This window comes from Myotis lucifugus, unplaced genomic scaffold, assembly GCF_000147115.1.
Source record: "Myotis lucifugus unplaced genomic scaffold, Myoluc2.0 scaffold_97, whole genome shotgun sequence".
NCBI lineage: Eukaryota > Metazoa > Chordata > Mammalia > Chiroptera > Vespertilionidae > Myotis > Myotis lucifugus.
In genome coordinates this window covers 3,258,248-3,277,920 of record NW_005871145.1, presented here as the reverse complement: position 1 = coordinate 3,277,920, position 19,673 = coordinate 3,258,248, and the positions used below count along the sequence as shown (strand labels likewise).

Sequence of the window (19,673 nt, the reverse complement as noted above, 5' to 3'; positions counted from 1 at the left end):
GCTGGAGTCCGGAGGGAGGATTCTCTTTGAACTGCATGGGTGGGGTTCAGCCACAAACCATGGGCCAGGCCCGCCCACTGGGGACACTCACGGCAGTTCTGCTGTGGGCTTTCGTCGCTGTTGTCACCACAGTCATTGACCCCGTTACACAGCTTCCTCTGGCCAATGCAGCGCCCGTTCCAACACAGGAACTGGTCCGAGGCACACTGGGGGCTTCCTAGAGAAGAAGGGAGGGAAGGCGCGAGGGAGGGTCAGGTCACAGCAGGGCAGGGCTTGGGTCAACAAAAGGATGGGAGCCTGTCATTTTCTAAGGCGAGCTGGAGACAGATGAGACTCAAGGTGGGAGGGTCGGGGTCCCAGGCAGGAAACAGCTCAGACAGGGCTGGCTAAATGTCTGCATTCGTTTTCTCCTCAGGACACCACAGGGGACGGTGAGGATGTGGGACAGACTGAGAGTGTATCTGTGTGCCCGGCACCTGGCGTGGCTAGGGGAGTGGGGGTGGGACTCTCAGCCACAGAAAGCAGTCCTTGCTCACTAGGCCAGAGCATCAGGCTCTGGCTGAGAGGCGATTGAAACTCATAGCCCTGATATTGTGTGACAGGCCATAAGGCCGCAGGTCAACAAATGCACCTGGATTTGACACTGGTAACTGAGAAAGGCAGGAAAAATCCCGGCCGTGAGCAAGATTGACTAAAGCAGCACCTTGGCCCAATTGGAATAGCAGCTATAACACCCTCTTTCTGCCTGCCCTTCACCCCAACTATAGGCTAAGGGGTCTGGGGTGCCCCTGGGGGACTCTACCTGTGTTCTCACAGTTCTCTTCATCACTGTTGTCTGCACAGTCATCCTCCCCATCACAGCGCCAGGACAGGCGGACGCAGCGGCCTGACCGACAGCGGAACTGTTCGGCTGTACACATGGAGGTCGCTGGCAAAGCAAAGGCCCAGTGAAAGGCTGGCCCTATTTCAGCCCGACACACCACCCTGCCACCCAAAATTGTTCTTTATGCCACTATTCCTTTAAAATATATATATTTTTTTATTGATTTCAGAGAGGAAGAGAGAGGGAGAGAGAGAAACATCAATGATGAGAGAGAATCATTGATCAGCTGCCTCCTGCACGCCCCCTACTGGGGATTGAGCTCACAACCCTAGCATGTGCCCTTTGACTGGCATCAAACCCGGGACCCTTCAGTCCATAGGCCAACGCTCTATCCACTGAACCCAACCAGCTAGGGCCATGCCACTCTTCTTGACACCAGTGTCCTAGCTGGCCTATGGGGCATCTTGGTATGAATTAGAAAACGGTGCCATTGTCTCAAGACACTTTACTGCCATTTGCTGGAAAATGGCCATGATGAATATATAAATCTATATAAGTACAGAACATATGTCTATGACAGGGGTCCTCAAACTATAGCCCGTGGGCCACATGCAAATACAAATATTGTATTTGTTCCCGTTTTGTTTTTTTACTTCAAAATAAGATATGTGCAGTGTGCATAGGAATTTGTTCATAGTTTTTTTTTTAAACTATAGTCCGGCCCTCCAATGGTCTGAGGGACAGTGAACTGGCCCCCTGTTTAAAAAGTTTGAGGACCCCTGGTCTATGATGTGACTGGCATCCGTTTGGACATGGTGCCTCTGTGCAGTGCACAACCTACACAACTGTACTTGGTGGTTATGTCTAATCCATCTTCAGGCTTTGTTGGTGGTGGATTCTTTGGCTCCACAACCCCTCTCCCTGCTTCTAGCTCAGACCTTCAGCGCTGTCCCCCACTCACTGCAATTGCGCTCATCAGATTGGTCATCGCAGTCTGCATCGCCATCGCAGCGCCAGCCTGCATTGATGCACAGGCCACTGTCACACATGAACTCCCCAGAACGACAGGGCTGGTGGGAGGCTGGGGAAACACACCAAGCCAGTCTGTGCACCGTGTCCCGTAGCAGACCAGAAAGCCACAGCCCTAGCATTCTGGCTCCCCCCGTCTCTGCCCAAGAGGAACCAGGGAATCCAGAAAGTCCCCCCACCCCCCTTGTGCTCCTGCCCCAGCTGGCACCTGTGCCTTGCCAACCCAGCCCAGCCTCCTCCCTTCCTCCACCCAGCTGGCTAGAGCACTCACAGCAGTCAGACTCGTCAGACCAGTCTCCGCAGTCATCATCGCCATCACAGTGGTAAATGTCGAGGATGCAGCGGCCGTAGGCACACTGGAACTCTTCCAGGTTGCAGGGGGGTGCTGGCACTGCCGAGGCTGGAAGGAAGGCAGGGGTGGGGAGGGGCATACACTCAGGTCTGGGCAGAAGAGGGGGCAGGATGTGCAGGCAGAGTGCCTTCCTCAAGTGAGATGTAACCAGGCTCCATTGAAGATGGCCCTTGTAGACTCCCATATTCAGGTGGACCAAAAGGAGGCCTTCCTTCCCTTCTGGGGAACCTGCTTCCACCCAAGCTCAGTCTAGGAAGAGCTGCTTCTTAAGAACCCACTCTCCTTGCCCACTTCTCATGCACCCCTCAGCCTGGCCCTCAGCCCCTGTGACAGAGCCCTCTGCCCAGCCCAGCCCAACAGCTTGAGGTCCGGGGCCACTCACGACAGCTCTCCTCGTCGGAGCCGTCTTTGCAGTCGGTGTCACCGTCACAGTACCAGTGCTCAGCAATACAGCTTCCATCGCTGCAGCGGAATTCCTTGTCAGAGCACTTGCGCATGTCTGGGGGATGCAATGGGACAGCCATCCTGAGGGAGCCCTACAAGCAACCCTCTTAACCTCCTCCCTGACTCTCACCCTCACTGACCCTGGGGAGGTCTGACTTAGCCGGCAAGACACCACAAATCCGGTGCAGACGCTCTGGGGAAAGCGGAGGCCCTAAACAGACCGGGCCTCAGGCTCCTGCTCCGTGATGCTGGGGGTCTGGAATGCTCTGCCACTCCCCCTGCCCCCTCGCGGCCTCCCCCTTGCCTTCCTCCAGCTACTCCAGACACACAGATACCTGGGCAGTTCAAGGTTGGGGCAGTACTTGAGTCACTGCTGTGCTCCCCTCCCACGGCCAGGCCATCCACCACCACTGGTCTGCCTCACAGATCACCACTCACCACACTGCTCATCGCTGTTGTCCCCGCAGTCATTGTCACCATCACAGTGCCACAGGCTCCGGATGCAGTAGCCGTTCTGGCAGGGGAACTCGTCCTCCTCACACTCCCGGGGGGCTGTGGGCAGAGCAGTCAGGCTGCTGCAGGCAGTGGGGTCAGTGCCTGGGAGCCCAACGGATAGCCGTGCGGAGCAGAGCAGTCAGGCAGCTCCGAGGCTGCCCCGGGGATCAGGAGCAGGTGGCTGTCTCGTGGGGGGTGGGGAGAGGACCTTCTCTGACCACTAGAGGAGGTGACGGAACAGGACCAAGAGCTGAAGACCCAAAGGCTGACATGGGCCTGGGGACATCACTTTCTGATTGAAAATCCCCGCCCAACAGAGCCTGACGGAGCCCGCCCGGCCAGCACTCACGACAGTCCTGTTCGTCGGAGTCGTCCTCGCAGTCGTTGTCCCCATCGCACACCCAGGAGCGGCGGATGCACTTGCCATTGTCACAGTGAAAGTCAAGAGGGGAGCAGGTGGGCAGCACTGAGTCCCGGGGGAAAAGAATGGAAGAAGGAATCAGTGTGGTATACTCATTCAGGCAGACTCAACAGGGCTGTCTGAGTTACAGTCCTTCTCCAGAGTCCTGTGCCTGCCCCCAGCCAGCCGATGGAGAAGCTGAGCAGAAACTGTAGCAAAGAAGTGAGAGTATTAGCAGGGCATGGTGGTGAGGGGTTCACGAGGCAGAATAGCCCATGGAACTCAGAACCACTAAGAAAGCAGCAAGAAGAACACGCGCAAGAGAAAGAAGTGTATTTTTTTTTCTTTCCTCTTGTTAAATGATGACTGACACATCTGGGCCCAATTTCCAGTTCTAGAACTCATTACTTATCACACTGAGCAAGTCGAGTCCTCCCTCTGAGCTGTAGGTTCTTCGACTGCACAATGGGGATAATTATACTCCGCTCACAGAGGGCTCGTGTGAAAGTGCTACATGAAAGTGAGCCATTTACCATCATCACAATTAGCTGAAATGGTTAGTGGTAATAAGGTCCAGATTGTAGTTTCATTCTTATTAGGCTAATTAGCCACCTTCAGACATACGTGCCGCAGGTTGCACCCCTGAACCCAGACAACTGACTCAGCAGAGCTATTTCTATACACCCAAGACAGGGCCCTCTAGCCTGTTGTGCACATGTTATTACACTAGAGGAAAAGAGAGACTTAAAGAGAATATAGTTCTTACAAAGTTTACGTTATTGAAAAAGATGTGATTATACAGGGTATTAAATGAGAAATGAATAATCTACATTAGTATATCGCATGCACATAAAAAATGCACAAACATGCAGTACACATACACCTATTCACATACAGAGAGATCTATTTAAAGAGACTACCTGTAGTTCCAAGGGTGTTTTCCTCTATACTTATTTCAAAGTTTGTTTATTTTTAAAATATACTTTTATTGATTGCAGAGAGGAAGGGAGAGGGAGAGAGAGATAGAAACATCAATGATGAGAGAGAATCATTGATCAGCTGCCTCCTGCATGCCGCACATGGGATTGAGCCTGCAACCTGGGCATGTGCCCTGACTGGGAATCGAACCGTAGCCTCCTGGTTCATAGGCGGATGCTCAACCACTGAGTCACGCGGGCCTGGCTCAAAGTTTGTTTTACTGGATGTATATCTATGGAAACTAGGGAAAAACAAGGCCTAGAGCCATATATATTGTTGGGAAACCACCCATCTGTCATATCTATCACCCTCACAAGAATCCAAAGATCTGAGCCTGACGCAGCTGATGCGCAGAGAACGCCATCAGACTTGTCCGAGCTCCGCTCCCCAGGTCCCTCTTCCACCACTTCCCACCGTCCAGTGGGGAGATTCTTACTACATCCGTCCTCATCGCTGTGGTCCCCGCAGTCGTTGTCTCCGTCGCACTGCCATTGGGCGGGGATGCAGGTACACTCGCCGAGGGCACTCACTGCACAGGTGAAGTGGCTCCGACCACAGGCACACTCGGGGCTGCTGGCTAGGCCTGGGCAGAGAGAAAAGGAAGCAGTGAAGGCTCAGTTCTCACCCAGCCAAAGCCCATTCCAGGGAAGAAGGTAGAGGAGCCAAGTCTAGGACCGCTGTCTCCCAGGTGGACATGGTGACACTGAAGGGAGATGCAGACCACGGAAGGGTGACTTCCTCTCCTCCAGGCACAAATGGTCAAGAAGACACCCTCTGACTCTGGGCTGACAAATAGTCCAGGTACCCCCTTGCATGACAGGCTTTCTCACGTGGCACCCACAAAGACTCAGAGAAAAATGGTGTCACCTGGAGAGTTGGTGCTTTTGGGATAGAGGAGCAGGGGACAGAAGGGGTGATGCAGATGTGACCTCCATGTCCTTTCCTTCCAAACGAGGTTGAGATATAGATGCTTTTTCCTCTGAGCAGCACCAGGCCCTTGGTGTGGGCCAGGGAGTGCAAGAAATAAGAGTGGCATTAAAATGCTGGACCCTTTGTGGGATAAGGAATCCACAGGGAAACTGCTGTGAGTCCCCCAGTCAGAGCTCACTTTTGAGATGGGAAACCACTTTTAAAAAGGAGGAGTGGGGCCCAAGGAGAGAGGGACCAGGCCACCTCAGGACACAGTGAGTGGAGCCACTCAGAGCTTTCCTGTCTGTGGGATAGGCCACAGCCTGGAGGAAGGATGGCAGAAGCAGCCCCTCCCCCAGCCTCAGCAGCACGCAGCTGGGCTTCCCTATTGAGCCTTGAGCTATCTGCCTGGCCAAGTCCCATGACCGGCTGCTGTGCCCCCTCCCCAGAATGCCCAGCAGGATGCCCTCCGATGGCGTGTGAATGGCTCAGTGCCCCCTGCTCCAGCCTCAGCTGGAACAAAGGGTTCTGCCAGGGTCACTCTCCCCCTCCCAGCATTCATCTACCCGCTGGGCTGTTGCAGCTGGGAAAGAAGGGGGCCACCCCTCATTGCTCATCTCTCCCCCTTGCTTTCTTCTCCCCTTCCTCCCCTCAAGCCGGGCTGGAGCAGGAAAGGAGTCAGCTCCTAAATTCCCACCCCTCTTCCTTTCCTATTTACCTAGCCAGCCTTTCTATCTTGGCTCATCTCTTTGATGTACACCCTCACTGCACGTTACAATCACTCAGCCTGGCTTAGAGCTTAGGATCTGGAATAAAAGAGTGTACTGCTAGATCCTCCAAAAGCAAGGAGAGCCCTAGGCCCCTTCCTCTCCATTTTAACCCCAAGGGTGAGTGAGCATCAGGCAGGGTTTCTAACCTAGATGAATATATGGATGGATGGATGGATGGATGAATGAATGGATGGATGGACGGATGGCACAGGCATCGGTGAAGCCCTGAAATTACAGGCAAAATGTACATTTCTGGAGTAAGGGACCACAGCTCTCATCAGATCCTCAACTGAGACCTTGCCCTCCCCCTTCACATGCTGAGAATCAGCTGCCCTGGGAAAGATGCAGGATTTCCTGTGGAAACAAAGGAATCCATTTGAGACGTGCAGCATCTCCACATCTCACGGAAAACCTTACTCCAAGCCCAGCGTCCTTGTCGCTCCAGGTCTCTCTGCAAGTGCACCGCAGAGGACTCTTCCCCAGGGAAGCTGAAGACCCAGCTGCCCAGGCCCACAGGCTTGGGCCCATTCTGAGAGCCCTGAGAAGGGAGGGATGGGGGCTTTTTTCACTCAGACCCTGAGCCCCAGAGCCTGAAGAACTTTTATAGTGTGACCAGCTCATCAAGGCTATAGGCACTACTTTAGGGGACTTTGGCTGGATGAAATAGCAAAGGCTAAGGACTCCAGAGGACTCCAGGCGGCGGGGCTCTCCAACACGCTGACCCCCCTTCATGGCGGGGAATGGAGAAGAGGGAAGACCAGGCTAGCCTCCCAGGGGCATCTGGCAATGCATGATGACATTTCTGGTTGCCGTGATTGGCGGTATTTCTGGCATTTAGTGGATAAAAGCCAGGGATGCTGCTAAATATCCTACACCCTACAGGACAGGCTCTACAACAAAGAAATCATCTGGCCCAAAATGTCAATAGAGGTTAAGAATTGCTGCTAGCTACACACAGCAGGAAGTGGGGCTGTACCAACAAGGGATTCAGGGTGAGGGGGTGACAAGAACAGAGGAGGAGGGAGAAATTGGGGGGAGGGGAGAGTGGAAAAGCACTGGACCTGGAGCAGGCGGACCTGGGCTCCCCTGACCAGCTGTGCGACCTTGTCCAAATCACTTAGCTTCCTAAGCCTGTTTCCTCATTTGTAAAAAAACCCCCACAGATTGGACAAGAAGATAAATGTGAAAGAAGCTGACCTCATGCCTTGGAGCATCAAAGATGCTTAGGAAATGCATGTGTGGGGATGCAGAGGCTAAATTTTCCCAAAAGGCCTGGTTTTTAAGAACAGGGAGAGCAAGAAGAGCAGTATCCTGCCTGGTGCTGCAGGCAAGTCAGGGGAATACTGAAAGGAAAGAGGAGCCTTCAGCGCTCCCCCCTCCCCCTGCTTCTTTTTAGGGCCCCACCCCCACCTTTGTCTGAAGAATAGCAAAAGTCCTGGTTTCCCGTGCAAACTTCAGGAACAAAGCATTCCATCGGGTGGGCATCCAGTTAGTTGCAGGCGGCTGAAGAGTGGCGACTTCCTGCATGTCAGAGCAACATCTGAACGGCAGCATGTGAAGGCCAGGCAGCCACCAGCCAGGCAAATCCTTGGCTTGGGCATTCATACAGTAAACAGACATATTATACTGCAAAAAGTCAGCTCTTCTGGACAACTGCTACCCCTCTGGGATCCCCGGAGGTGGAATTCTGGCTTTTCACTCAAGTCCTGGCTGTGATTATAAAGGACAGTGTTTAACCCTTTTTAGCTGAAAGAATGGTGAGTGGAAAAGGGAAACAAATGGCTGCGGGTGGCAAATCGCAGTGCTCATCTTAAGAAGCGTTACGTTAGAAAACTCAGCTATGCTTCTGGCCTTGAAAGATACTGGCCGGCCACACTGCAAGCTCCCATTGGCGTCCAGGGTGTGGGGCCTCCCACCTAATGCAGTTCAACAAGGAGATCTCTCCCCAAAGCGTGCACTATCCCTATCATCAGGACATTCAGTTTTAGGAATACAATGTGCTCCTAGGGCCTTCCTGAAAGCTTAACTGAAATCCCAGCCCTCTTACCAATTTCTCACTGTATTCTTTTGTAGGAAAGAAGGGAAACTTCCCTCCGGCATACCAGACTGTGTACAGTGTGAGAGAGCACAGATTCTGGAGTCAGAAAGACTAGAGTTCAAATTCCGGTTCTACCATTAACTGTCACACTTTGAGCAAGTTAATTATTGCCTCTGAGCAGCCTCAGTTTTCTCATCCATAAGGTCAGAGTGATAACAGTTCCACTGTAAAAGGTTTTACAAAGATTCAATAACTCATGCACAGGGCTGGCACACCTCAAAAGCGTCAGAATAATACAACCAGCATCTCCCGAGTACTCGCCAGGTACCCTAAGCACTTTCCTAAGTGCTTTTCATACGCTATGTCATTGAAAGCTTTCAACAACTCAAGGAGGTGGCACTATTGTTATTATCACCTTTACAGTTGAGGACACTGAGCCTCAGAGGGGTGGAGTCCATCAATAGGTCTCACAGGTACTGAAGGGGGGAGCCAGCATTCACATCCAGGCAGGTCAGTTCCAGAGCCACTGCTCTTAGTCTCTTCGTTATACCGCCTTCCAATAATGGTATTGCTACTATAAGAATTTTTCAAAACCCTTTGGTTAAAAAAGGGGATTTACAACACTGAGACTTCTGGATCCCTCTCCTTTATGCATTTTTGATTAGCAAATAGGTCATGCCTGTATGGATCTCAAGCAGTGACCTCTCCTGATTACTTCTAAGGCCAAAGACCAATTTCCCTTGCCCTCAGGTAAAGAAGTGGAGCAGAGACGGTCTGGAGCTCCCGTCCTTTGAACCAGTGCCTCAGTCTTGTGTTGGTTCAGAAAGGAACAGGGCTCTGACAACAAACAATTACATTTTGTTGTTTTTCTTTACAGCTTACAAGCTTACTTTTGCATACACACTTGCATTCTTCTGTCATCATTATAACAGCCCTGAGTTAGTTACTGTGGTGCCCATTTAACAGATAAGGCCACCTGCTTTGGCCAAGGTTATGGGGCGAGTAGGACAGCCAGGCTGCCAGCCCCATTCTGACCCTTAGGCAAGCATTCGTCTCTTCATATGATCTCAGAATCTGGACTTTCAATAAGCTTCCCGACTTACACTGATGCACAGTCAAGTTGGAGAGGCACTGCTCTCCAACATCCCGCACCTGAAGGGGGACCACACCTGTCACTTGGACAGTGACTACACAGCCACAGAACAGCTTTTTCAAGTTGAACCGGAGATGAGACGCTTAAGGAGTGTCCTGTGAGTGCTGGAATGAGACGGCTCCCCCGGTGTAGAAGGGATGACAGTGGGAAAGGGAGGGATCATTACTCACATAAGTGATGGATGTTTTTCTTTTTATTTTGTTGTTGTTGTTAGTCCTCACTGGAGGACATTTCTTCCATTGATTTTAGAGAGGGTGGAATGAAGGGGGGTGGGAGAGAGAGGAGAGAGAGAAACGTCGATGTGAGAGAGCCACATTGATCAGTTGCCTTCCCCATGCACCCCCAATTGGGTTGGGGAACCTGCAACCCAGGTATGTGCCCTTTGACTGGAAGGAATTGAACCTGGAGCCTTCGGTTCTCGGGCTGAAGCTCTAACCACTGAAAATGCCGGCCAGGGTGGATGTTTTTCTTATAACACGAAGCTCTCCTCTCTTTTCCTGTCCACTAGTGGCAATAGTGAGGATATAACCTTATTTGATGAGGGTAAGTTACATGAAATGACCCGAAACTACATCCAGGCCAATTGAGGGACCAATTCACTGATTTTGGCTCCTTGGGTAGCTAAATCAATAAGCTACCCATCACTAAAAGGGATGACCATGTAGCAAGACAAAACTGACAACTGAAAGGAATGACAGCAAAGAACCACATGGAAATGGATCTAACCTGGTCCAAGAGATACGTGGAATCTGGAGAAAGCTGGTGCCTATAACCAGTCCCTTTTTGAAAGGACGGAGCCTGCACAGAAAATATCAGAAACAACACCAAAAAAAAAAAAAGGTAAATGTAATTGGTCCTTGTCATAAGAAATAAGAAAGCTAAAACGAGTAGAAAACATCGGAAACAACACCAAAAAGGAAGGAGGTCAGGAAATGAACCCTTTCCTGATGCTGTCCCACCTGGACTCACGTGCTCCAGCCAAATTAAAAGCCCCAACTCTGTGAGCCAGGGGCCCTTTGTGCCTCCTCCTATGGTAGCATTTAGCATACTGATGGGATCATTATTCACTTACTAGAACATTAGCCTCTTGGCAGTTGGAATTGTGTGATCTAGAGTTTTGAATTTTTATACACAGTGCATAGTTCAATGTTTAGTATATAGTAGATGATCAATAGAAGTGTGTAAAATGAATAAATGTATCAATAATACATTCCTCTAGACCAGGGGTGGGCAAACTTTTTGACTCAAGGGCCACAATGGGTTCTTAAACTGGACTGGAGGGCCGGAACAAAAGCATGGATGGAGTGTTTGTGTGAACTAATATAAATTCAAAGTAAACATCATTACATAAAAGGGTACGGTCTTTTTTTTTTTAGTTTTATTCATTTCAAACGGCCGGATCCGGCCCGTGGGCCGTAGTTTGCCCACGGCTGCTCTAGACTCTAGAGCAGCGGTTCTCAACCTGTGGGTCGCGAACAATGAAAATACATCCTGCATATCAGATATTTACATTACAATTCATAACAGTAGCAAAATTACAGTTATGAAGTAGCAACGAAAATAATTTTATGGTTGGGGGTCACCACAACATGAGGAACTGTATTAAAGGGTCGCAGCATTAGGAAGGTTGAGAACCACTGCTCTAGAGTCTTGTGAGAGTTGGAGTCAAAGGAAAAGAGAGCCTAGAATATCAGAAATCAAAGTAGTTATTTCCTATCCAACCTGTCAAGAAAATAGGAATCTTCTCTTTCAGATGGCTTCCTAGTCCGATCCAGTTCACTCCCTTCCAAGAGTTCCTTTGCCTCACTGTATTATCAGACTGGGATACCACCATGCTGTGACTCTATTTAGTTTTGTCCCTAGATCCTTACCTGGTAGGTTTGAAAATCTACCTGGCGAAATCTTTCCTAATAGGCCCTCTCAAAAGGCCATGCCATCAAATACCATCAGACACATGATTACTGGTCCAAGCAAGTTCAATCCTCTCTTTCCACTCAAACACAGAAAAGAAGTTCTTAATGGTCAACCTCCGCCGAAGTTATGGGGCAGAAGAGCATACTGTTAAGTGCATGGGAACAAAACTAAGCTAATTCCTGGCTATCTAGCCCTAGGCACATTTTAAAATCTCTTTATACCTTACTGTCTCATCAGGAAAATAGGGATAACAAGAATCCTACCTCATATGAATGTTATGAGAATTAAATTAGTTAATTCATGAAAAGCACTTAGCACAATGTTTGGCACATACTAAGCTCTCAATAAATGATAGCTCTTGCTATTACTATTTTAGAATACTAGTGACATGGTGCATGGATTCGTGCACATTGAAAGGAAATTAATTAGAAGGTGGCCAGCAGGGCAGGACTGGGCAAGACGGGCCAGACACGCCCTGGAGCCAACCTCCCGTGGTCCCTCCCTGGCGTCTGCGAAGTGAGCAGGGGTCCCTCCGGCAGGTAGGGTCCCTTGGCCTGGCCTGCAGGGATCAGGCCAAAACCGGCTTTCTGACATCCCCTGAGGGGTCCTGGAGGGCAAGAGGGCACTCTACAAAGTTACTGTTGTACAGGGTGTGGAATGCAAGTGTGCAATAAACCAGATTCAGGGCCGACAGTGCCCTAGCAACAACATAACCCACAGCTGAAGATGGAATCGCACAGCTCCGTGAGGAATCACGCTCCTTTCTCTGGTTTCGGAGTGCGTCACCCGAGAACAGTGGTTCTGCCAAGTCACTGCAGCTCGGCAGCTCCTGCATTGAACATCTGCCCCCTGGTGGTCAGTGCACATCATAGTCACCGGTTGGATGGACACTTAGCATATTAGCCTTTTCTATATATAGATAACTCAGAACTGTCTTATCTAGCCACACCATAACGTCAGGGCTGGAGATGTCTAAAAACCTACTGTGTGTCACCTCAATGAGTTAAGTCTAAAAACCCTACTGTGGCCCTAGCCGGTTTGGCTCACTGGATAGAGCGTCGGCCTGGGGACTGAAGGGTCCCGGGTTCGATTCCGGTCAAGGGCATGTACCTTGGTTGCTGGCACATCCCCAGTGGGGGGTGTGCAGGAGGCAGCTGGTCGATGATTCTCTCTCATCGATGTTTCTAGCTCTCTGTCCCTCTCCCTTCCTCTCTGTAAAAAATCAATAAAATATATATATTTAAAAAAATAAAAATAAAAAATAAAAACCCTACTGTGTGTCACCTCAATGAGTTAAGTTGGTGGTATGACTGACTATTGGAAGAGGTGGAAGATGGTGGCAAGAGTTCTGCTTTATTGCCTTTTTCTGGAGGGGCTCTCAGCACCTGGTGTCCTTCATGCTTGCCTAATTTATCATCAACCACTTCCTAGGAGGCAGGTATGGAAAAAAGCAACCTAAATTCAGAACCTATAAGTTACAGAGCAATTAAAAAATGGATTAGTTTCCTCTTTTATAAAATGGGGATAATGATGGTACCTATTCCATAGGGTTGTTGGGAGGTTTAAATGAGATAACACATATGAAGTACCCGGTAGGCAGCTATTTTTGTTGTTATTGCAGTAGTCCCTCCTTATCTGCTGTTTCACTTACCCGCAGTCAACAGTGGCCTGAAAATATTAACTGGAAAATTCCATAAATAAACACTTCATAAGTTTTAAATTGCATGCCATTCTGAGTAGTGTGATAAAATCTCACGCCATCCGCTGCATCTGTCCAGATGTGAATCATCCTTTTGTCCAGCATATCTACGCTGGACATACAATATAATCAGATATTTTGAGAAAGAGACCACATTCACAAAACTTTTATTATAGTGTATTGTTACCATTATTCTATTAGTAATTGTTGTTAATCTCTCACTATGCCTAATTTATAAATTAAACTTTATCATAAGTATGTAGATATAGAAAAAACCATAGTATATATAGGGTTCGGTACTATCTGTGGTTTCAGGTAGCCACTGGGGGTCTTCGAACATATTCCCTGTATCCTCTGAGAATAAGGGGGACTTCTACATTATTATTAGCCCCAACATCTCTATACAGGTCCTCAAAAGTCTACTCACCCCTCCCGTGAGCTCAGTCAACAGATTTCACAAGTGCAATAGGGCTTGAATGGGGTTGTGCTCTGTGAGGGCTGTTCAAAATATTGCTTTCCTTCCCCCCCCCCCCCCCGCCCCCGCCTATATCTCAAAACACAAGTAAGACCTGGCTTCAGGGAATAACAAATCACATCACCCTCTCTGGGAGCCTTTAAAAGCCCCCTCTACCAAAGGTAATTCTTTATGCTTTAGTATTCCCTGGGAAGGGAGGTCTGAAAACAAAGAGGCGAGGTCAACTTAAGATAAAATATGGATATTCCCCACCTACATCTTCTGGGATAGCTTTGATATAAAATATTCTGTTCTAAGTATAGGTTAAAGGGTTAACAAGTTAGGCTCTGGATTCAAATCCTGACTCAGTTACTCAGCAGCTGTGTGACAGCAAATGGCTCTGGGCCTCAGTTTCCCATCTGCCAGACACCCAACAGTGCCTACCTCATAAGTATACTGTGAGGAGTAAATGTGATAATACATGCTATCCATTTATCGCAATGCCGGGGATACAGCAAAAGGCTGAAAAATATTAACTACCGCAGAAGCACATTTGTATTTTTCAGAGCACATGTCCCAGTTTGTGGTGCAAAACTGGTCACCAGAGGAGATCATTCCCAGAAAAGGAAAAATTCTCATTTGGGGGAGATACACTTTAGAGCCATTCACTCTTACTGCCTCTCTGAACCTGCGCTGAAACTTCTTGTTTAACCGGCCCAGGGTGAGGGGGCAGGGAGTAGAAAAAAGAGAAGGGAGCTCCCCTTTCTTATTTGCTAGACTTCTGGATATTATAACCAGGCATCTGTACTTGGTTTCCAGACAGAGAAACTGTCTCTCGTCCTCATCCATGCCCAAAAGGTGGTGGCAGTCAAGCCCCCAAGGCTGGGGCCAACGTAGGGGACACTGGAGTACTTCCTCCACCCCCACTGCAGGCCTGGCCGGAAGTTGAGCTGCTGAGATTGGAGAGATCACCGGAGGCCCTGGCCCCTTTCAAGCTAGGTGTCTCTCCCAATGCCCTACTCTGTACCTGTCTGACCCTATACCCAGACAGGGGGAGTGTCCCTCTCCCCCAAAAAGGCTCTGCCTGGAGCCAGGAGCTTCCCAGCCGCAGAAAACTTCCAGTGATAAATTATGCAGCAGCACCTTTGTGTCGCGGCCTCTCAGCCAGATGGGTTCGCTCCCAGTCTTTTGTTTCCGGCTGGGCTTGCAGCTCTGATCCTCCGCTCTGCACAGAGGTGAGGCGAGGAGCGCCCTTAGGCCAAGTCAGGGCTTGCAGCAAGTCCCAGCAAGGCTTTCTCAGCTGGGTCTCAGGCAGCGCCCTTCCCTTCCTCACTCTAATCAGAGTGAGCAGGGGAGCAGGGTGTTAGGGACGCTTACTGGTACAGTCAGTGCATTCAGCTGTGAGCAAGGATGGAAATGCCTACGTGCAGTGAAAGAATGAAGTTCGCTCTGAAGGGCATAAGAGGTGCCCAGGGGCACCTAGGTTGTTTGCTTCTTGCTAAATCAAAAACGCAGAACAGAAAATGGAGTCAAACGACTGCCAGGGAAGCGAGAGAATCGGCTCTTTTCTCACAGCTGCTCTTGGTTACAGTCAACTTTCCACAACCCCCAGAAACATCACATCACTGGCACCAAGTTAAAAGGAAGAAACAAAGAGACAACAGGGGTCAAACTTTGGGGTGGAAGAGATGGGGGGTGAGTCGGGGACTTGAGATCCACATCAATTATCCCTGAACACTGACAGGATTCCTCATTGAAGACGGTAGGCAGGCGGCCCCGCAACAGCCCCGCCCCCAAATTGGGGCAATTACTACCTTACGAGCTCTGGGGCCTGACTCCTTTCCCAGGCCAGTGGGAGGGACAGCTTGGAATTCTAAACTGTTCCAGCTACAAGAGACCTCAGCCAGCACCTCTCACCCCAGGTCACAGCAACCTCAGAGTGAGGGTGCCTGGCTGCACCCCTGACCTCAGGGCTCCAACAGGGAAGCTCACAGAGGAAAGCCCCATCTCCCAGGGGCTCTCCCAAGACAATCAAGGCAGAGTGGGCTCCTAGACTCACAGTACCGCTTAATGGGCCTCTTTTCTGGAAGTGTGCACAGGAGGGAACTATGCTTAGGTTTCATTATGTTTTCAAGGGGGGAAAGAAGGAGCAAGATCTTTAAAAGAGTCAAACAAACAAACAAACCTCCCCCCCACACACACACACAAACACACAGCTGAAATGAATTAAGGGCTGAGCCTCATTTTAGCACATGACACTAGAATAATGATTTGTTTACCTGGTTCCCACAGTCCACCATCTCTAATCCCCTTATGCAAGCTTGCTAACAAACAGCTAACATTTACTCAGGCCTATAGTAACACAGTAGTTGTCAGGCTCTGTACTGAATGGTTTGAATATACTATTATTTAATTTTTACAATAATTGCATGTGATGACTTACGACTGCCCTCCCTCACACCCACCCCCATTTACAGATAAGAACCCTGAAGTTCAAGGATATTAAGTGTTTTGCACAGAGTCACCAGGAAGTACCAAGATTCAAACCCAGGTCTGCCTGTGCTTCTTAATCACTGTGCCCTGCATGCAGTGATTAGATTAGTGCTTGACAAATGTGCATTTGCAGAATGAATGAACAAATGAATGGGTATAAAGTTCAGTTTAAAGAATGCCCCGTGAGTGTACTGGCGAGAAAGAACCCCACCCTGCCAGCTCTAAGCTGGAGGAAGAACAGCAAGCCCAGGCATTCATCAGAGCTATTTATAGGGCTAAACCCAGGCTCTGCCAACCAACCCATCAGCACGAAGTCTCCCTTTGGACACTGAGTCCCACCAACCTGTGTAGGGGAGAAGGGCTTCTGATGGTGAAGGTGAGATGGCAATCCAGACACAGACTGGGGCCCAGATGCCCCATGCCCAGGCAACTGTAACAAAACTCATGGCTAAGCTGCATCAAGGAATGTAGAAACTGTGGTTGGAACAAGCTTAAGAGACCTAGTCAACCAAGGGCATGGAGCTGTCTCGTAATTATGAAATGTGCCCAATCATAATAAAAGACAAGACTACGTCTGAAAGCAGTCCCCAAAATGCTATTCCTGAACAGAAAGTCCCCAGTGTTGATCTTCTCTTCAAAGCAGAAGCAACATAGCCAATCTCTCCCATTATCCTTCTTCTTGGGGATCAAGATTAGCAGTCAATCAGTAGAAAGAGTGAGCAAAGACCTATAAAACACACCCTGTCCTCTGTGACCTCCTGTGTACTTTGCTGATCCAGAAGCTGGACATGCCCAACGTGCTCTGCATCAGACATGGCCAGACTTGGTTCCCTTGCACCTGTCATTCTTCATACCATGTGCTAGTCCCAAAGATGTCATCTGATATTCAACAGGGGCAGAAGAGGAAATCCAAAATCAGTGACAAGCCAAGCATCTTTCACAAGTCCAATAAGATTAAGGACAAGGTCAACTAAACACCGTGACAACAGCCGGATGGGAAGGAGACAGGTCTGAGCTCCACTCTATTGCACTCGTCCTCAGCAACAACCCTCTCCCTACCTAGTTACTCCTAGGCAGAATTTTCAACTTTCCACTTACCTGCAAGAAACCTCCAAGATAAACATGGTCTCCACTCTTCAAATGGTGGCGGAGGGTTTCCACCTCAACCCTCAGGTGAAAAATTCCTAGGGCCTTTATCAGCACTCAGGTTTGCTTCCAAAATTTTTAAGGTTGGAGTGTTACACAGGATCAAGTCACACCCACAGGCTCTAGAAAAGCCCAAAGGACTAGCAGCATCCAAACAGAACCTTAAACTTTAGTGTCTTGAATTCAGTCCTAGCTAAGGTCACGTCTGCCTAACTGATCTACTGTGACACACTGTCTTCTCCCCGAGCCCCTGGACCACAGCGTTAGGAATCTCTGTGGTGGTATTTTTGGTTGAGCAACTGCTCACTCTCACTGGTGAATCATTGAACCTGTCCCCTCCAGGCCTCCAAGGAGGGCTCATTATTAAGCCAGGTGAAGTTTACATCTTCATGCCGTTGACTGTCCTTACACGTGTGCACAGAAAGCCTCCCATGCTTAGAGGTCTCCATTGAACTTTTTGTCCTTCAAAAGAACCCCAAAGAGTTACAAAGAACCGTCCCATCCTTTTTTGTGTGTGTGAAGCATTAAATACACACACTTCTCTACCCCATTCTCAATGGAGATGTAGTGTATGCAGTCTTGACAGCTCTGGAGCAGTAAAATCCTCTTGGCCCGTCTCAGCCCGGAACCTTCCAGCTCCCCTTTCCCTAGGGCAGAAGGCGACAATCTCCTCTCTGGCTTTGTTGGTATCCGTTTTAGCCGCCCCCCCCCCTTTTTTTTTTCCAGTGCCTTGCCATTTCCCTTGATCTTTTTCAAAACTTCCTCCAGGGGGCCGAAAGGAAAGTTCCATCCCCTTCCCTTGCAGCCGAAGGGGGAAACCCCCAAAAAGCATAGCTGTCCCTTTAAGGGGCCCATGTGGTGGGAAGAGCAGCTACATTCCTACCCCAGTAGGGCCGCTGTCCCGACACGCCGAAGAGGCTACAAATAAACCTTCCCGGAGAGCGCCCGCCCGGGAGGGGCGAGCACCGCGCGGAGAGGAACGTGGGGCGGCCAGGCTACTGCTCGGCGGGGAAGAGCGGAGCGGAGGGAAAGAGCATGGAAAAAGTCACTTAAAACCCACGGGTAGTTTAAATAACACCTTAGCGCTCCGTTTTGGACGTGGAGGTAAGCCCATCTTTAAAACAAGCGCCCAGGCATCTCCATGCCCTGCCAGGCGAGCTCCGAAACCTGCACTGATTCTTTCCACCCGAGCTCCCCTACCTTCCAGAAAGAACCGGCGCCAGGCCAGGGTCTGCAGACCCTCCGTTCCCACCCCCACCCCTCATCCGGGTTGCGAGGAGCATGGGACCCCGCCTTTGAACAGTGGTGGGTGAATAGAGCTGGGGTTCAAAGATCAAAGCACTAGAGGCAGTTGCTAGCCCACGGGGTGCACCCACGGTCCTAGGCGGCTGCGGAGAAATACATTCCATCGGAGCCCGGATCGCACACAACAGTTGCGCACGGGCACCACACAAGTTATTAATGAGGAGCAGATGAAGCAGCAGCCCGGCTGCCATCCGACCAGCTCCCCGGAGGCCACCGCGCGCGGGCCGGCCGGGAGGCTGCCTTCGCAAGTTCGGCGCTACCCGCCCCCGGCCCCTGGCCCGCACAGATCTGCGGGAGTCTTCCCGCAGGTTCTCCCCAGAGTCCCTTCTCGGCCCCCTTTTCAATCCTGCCCCCCTCTCCGCCCCTCCGGGAAGGATCTAGGGCAGGGAGCTGATTGGTCGCAGCCAGGAGAGGGAACCCAAAAATCCTGCTCCAGGGAGGTGCTGCAAGCAAGCAATGCCCGAGGACCCGAGGAGGGAGCGAGGTCTGCAGCCGAGGAACCGTCCCCCCAGCAGAGGCATCCCCAGAGCTCGCGTTCAGATTCCCCGGGGGCCCCTCTCCGCGATCTGCCGAGACCCCCGCCCCTGGAAGGAGGGATATTTAGAATTTACGGTCTAGCGACCGTCCTCCCCCGCGTCCCTTTCTTCGCACACAGGACACAGAGACCCCACCTTAACCTGAAAGGGAAGCCGCCCCCAGCTCTTCAAAGAGCCGCGAGGGCGGGCGCACGAGCGCCTCGGATCTGCCCCAGCCCGGCCCAGCCCCGGCCCGGGCCCCGGGAGCTCGTCCGCCACTCCCCATCCAGGACTTCGGAGCTGGGGGAGCTCGTGCTGCCCGCCCCGGCACGCAGTCTCAGGGCTGCTGCTGGGACCGAGGGCGAGGGGTCTCGGGCCCAGCCCGCGCCGTCCGGCTCCCGGGATCTGAGTTCTGCAGCGGCGGGACCCAGGGACAAACTTTCCCCGGAGGCCGGTCGGCGCGGGCGCGGCGGCGCCGCTTACCGTGTGCGCAGAGCAGGGCGCCAAGCAGCAGCGCGCCCCACGGCCGCCTCATGGTGCCGCCGCAGCCGCCGGCGCTCCCTGCCGCCCGGGGGTCCCGCTGGCTCCCGCGGGACGCGCGGCGGAGGGTCCCCGAGGGGAAGCGTCCCAGTCCACCGTGGTGGGCGCGCCCCGCCAGTCGCTCTCCGGCCTCTGCTGCCTCCAGTGGCTGGCGGGAGTCGAAACCCGCTTCCGCCAGGGGAACCGGGAAGGGGGGGGTCCCCAGGGCCCAAGAAA

At 51.1% G+C, this 19,673-nt stretch overlaps 1 protein-coding gene across 1 annotated transcript in view; it reads right to left on the bottom strand.

The window, feature by feature from the left end:
* The window catches only part of LRP4 (LDL receptor related protein 4), a 61,856-nt gene that overhangs the window by 31,699 nt on the left and 10,484 nt on the right, over positions 1-19,673 (bottom strand). Inside the window, exons 2-10 of the mRNA XM_014458585.2 lie at positions 19,401-19,625; positions 4,958-5,104; positions 3,493-3,609; positions 3,087-3,200; positions 2,587-2,703; positions 2,124-2,252; positions 1,785-1,904; positions 803-928; positions 92-217 (exon numbers count right to left, since the gene is read on the bottom strand). Coding sequence (XP_014314071.2) covers positions 92-217; positions 803-928; positions 1,785-1,904; positions 2,124-2,252; positions 2,587-2,703; positions 3,087-3,200; positions 3,493-3,609; positions 4,958-5,104; positions 19,401-19,625 — 1,221 coding nt within the window. The remainder of the gene's footprint in view (positions 1-91; positions 218-802; positions 929-1,784; positions 1,905-2,123; positions 2,253-2,586; positions 2,704-3,086; positions 3,201-3,492; positions 3,610-4,957; positions 5,105-19,400; positions 19,626-19,673) is intronic.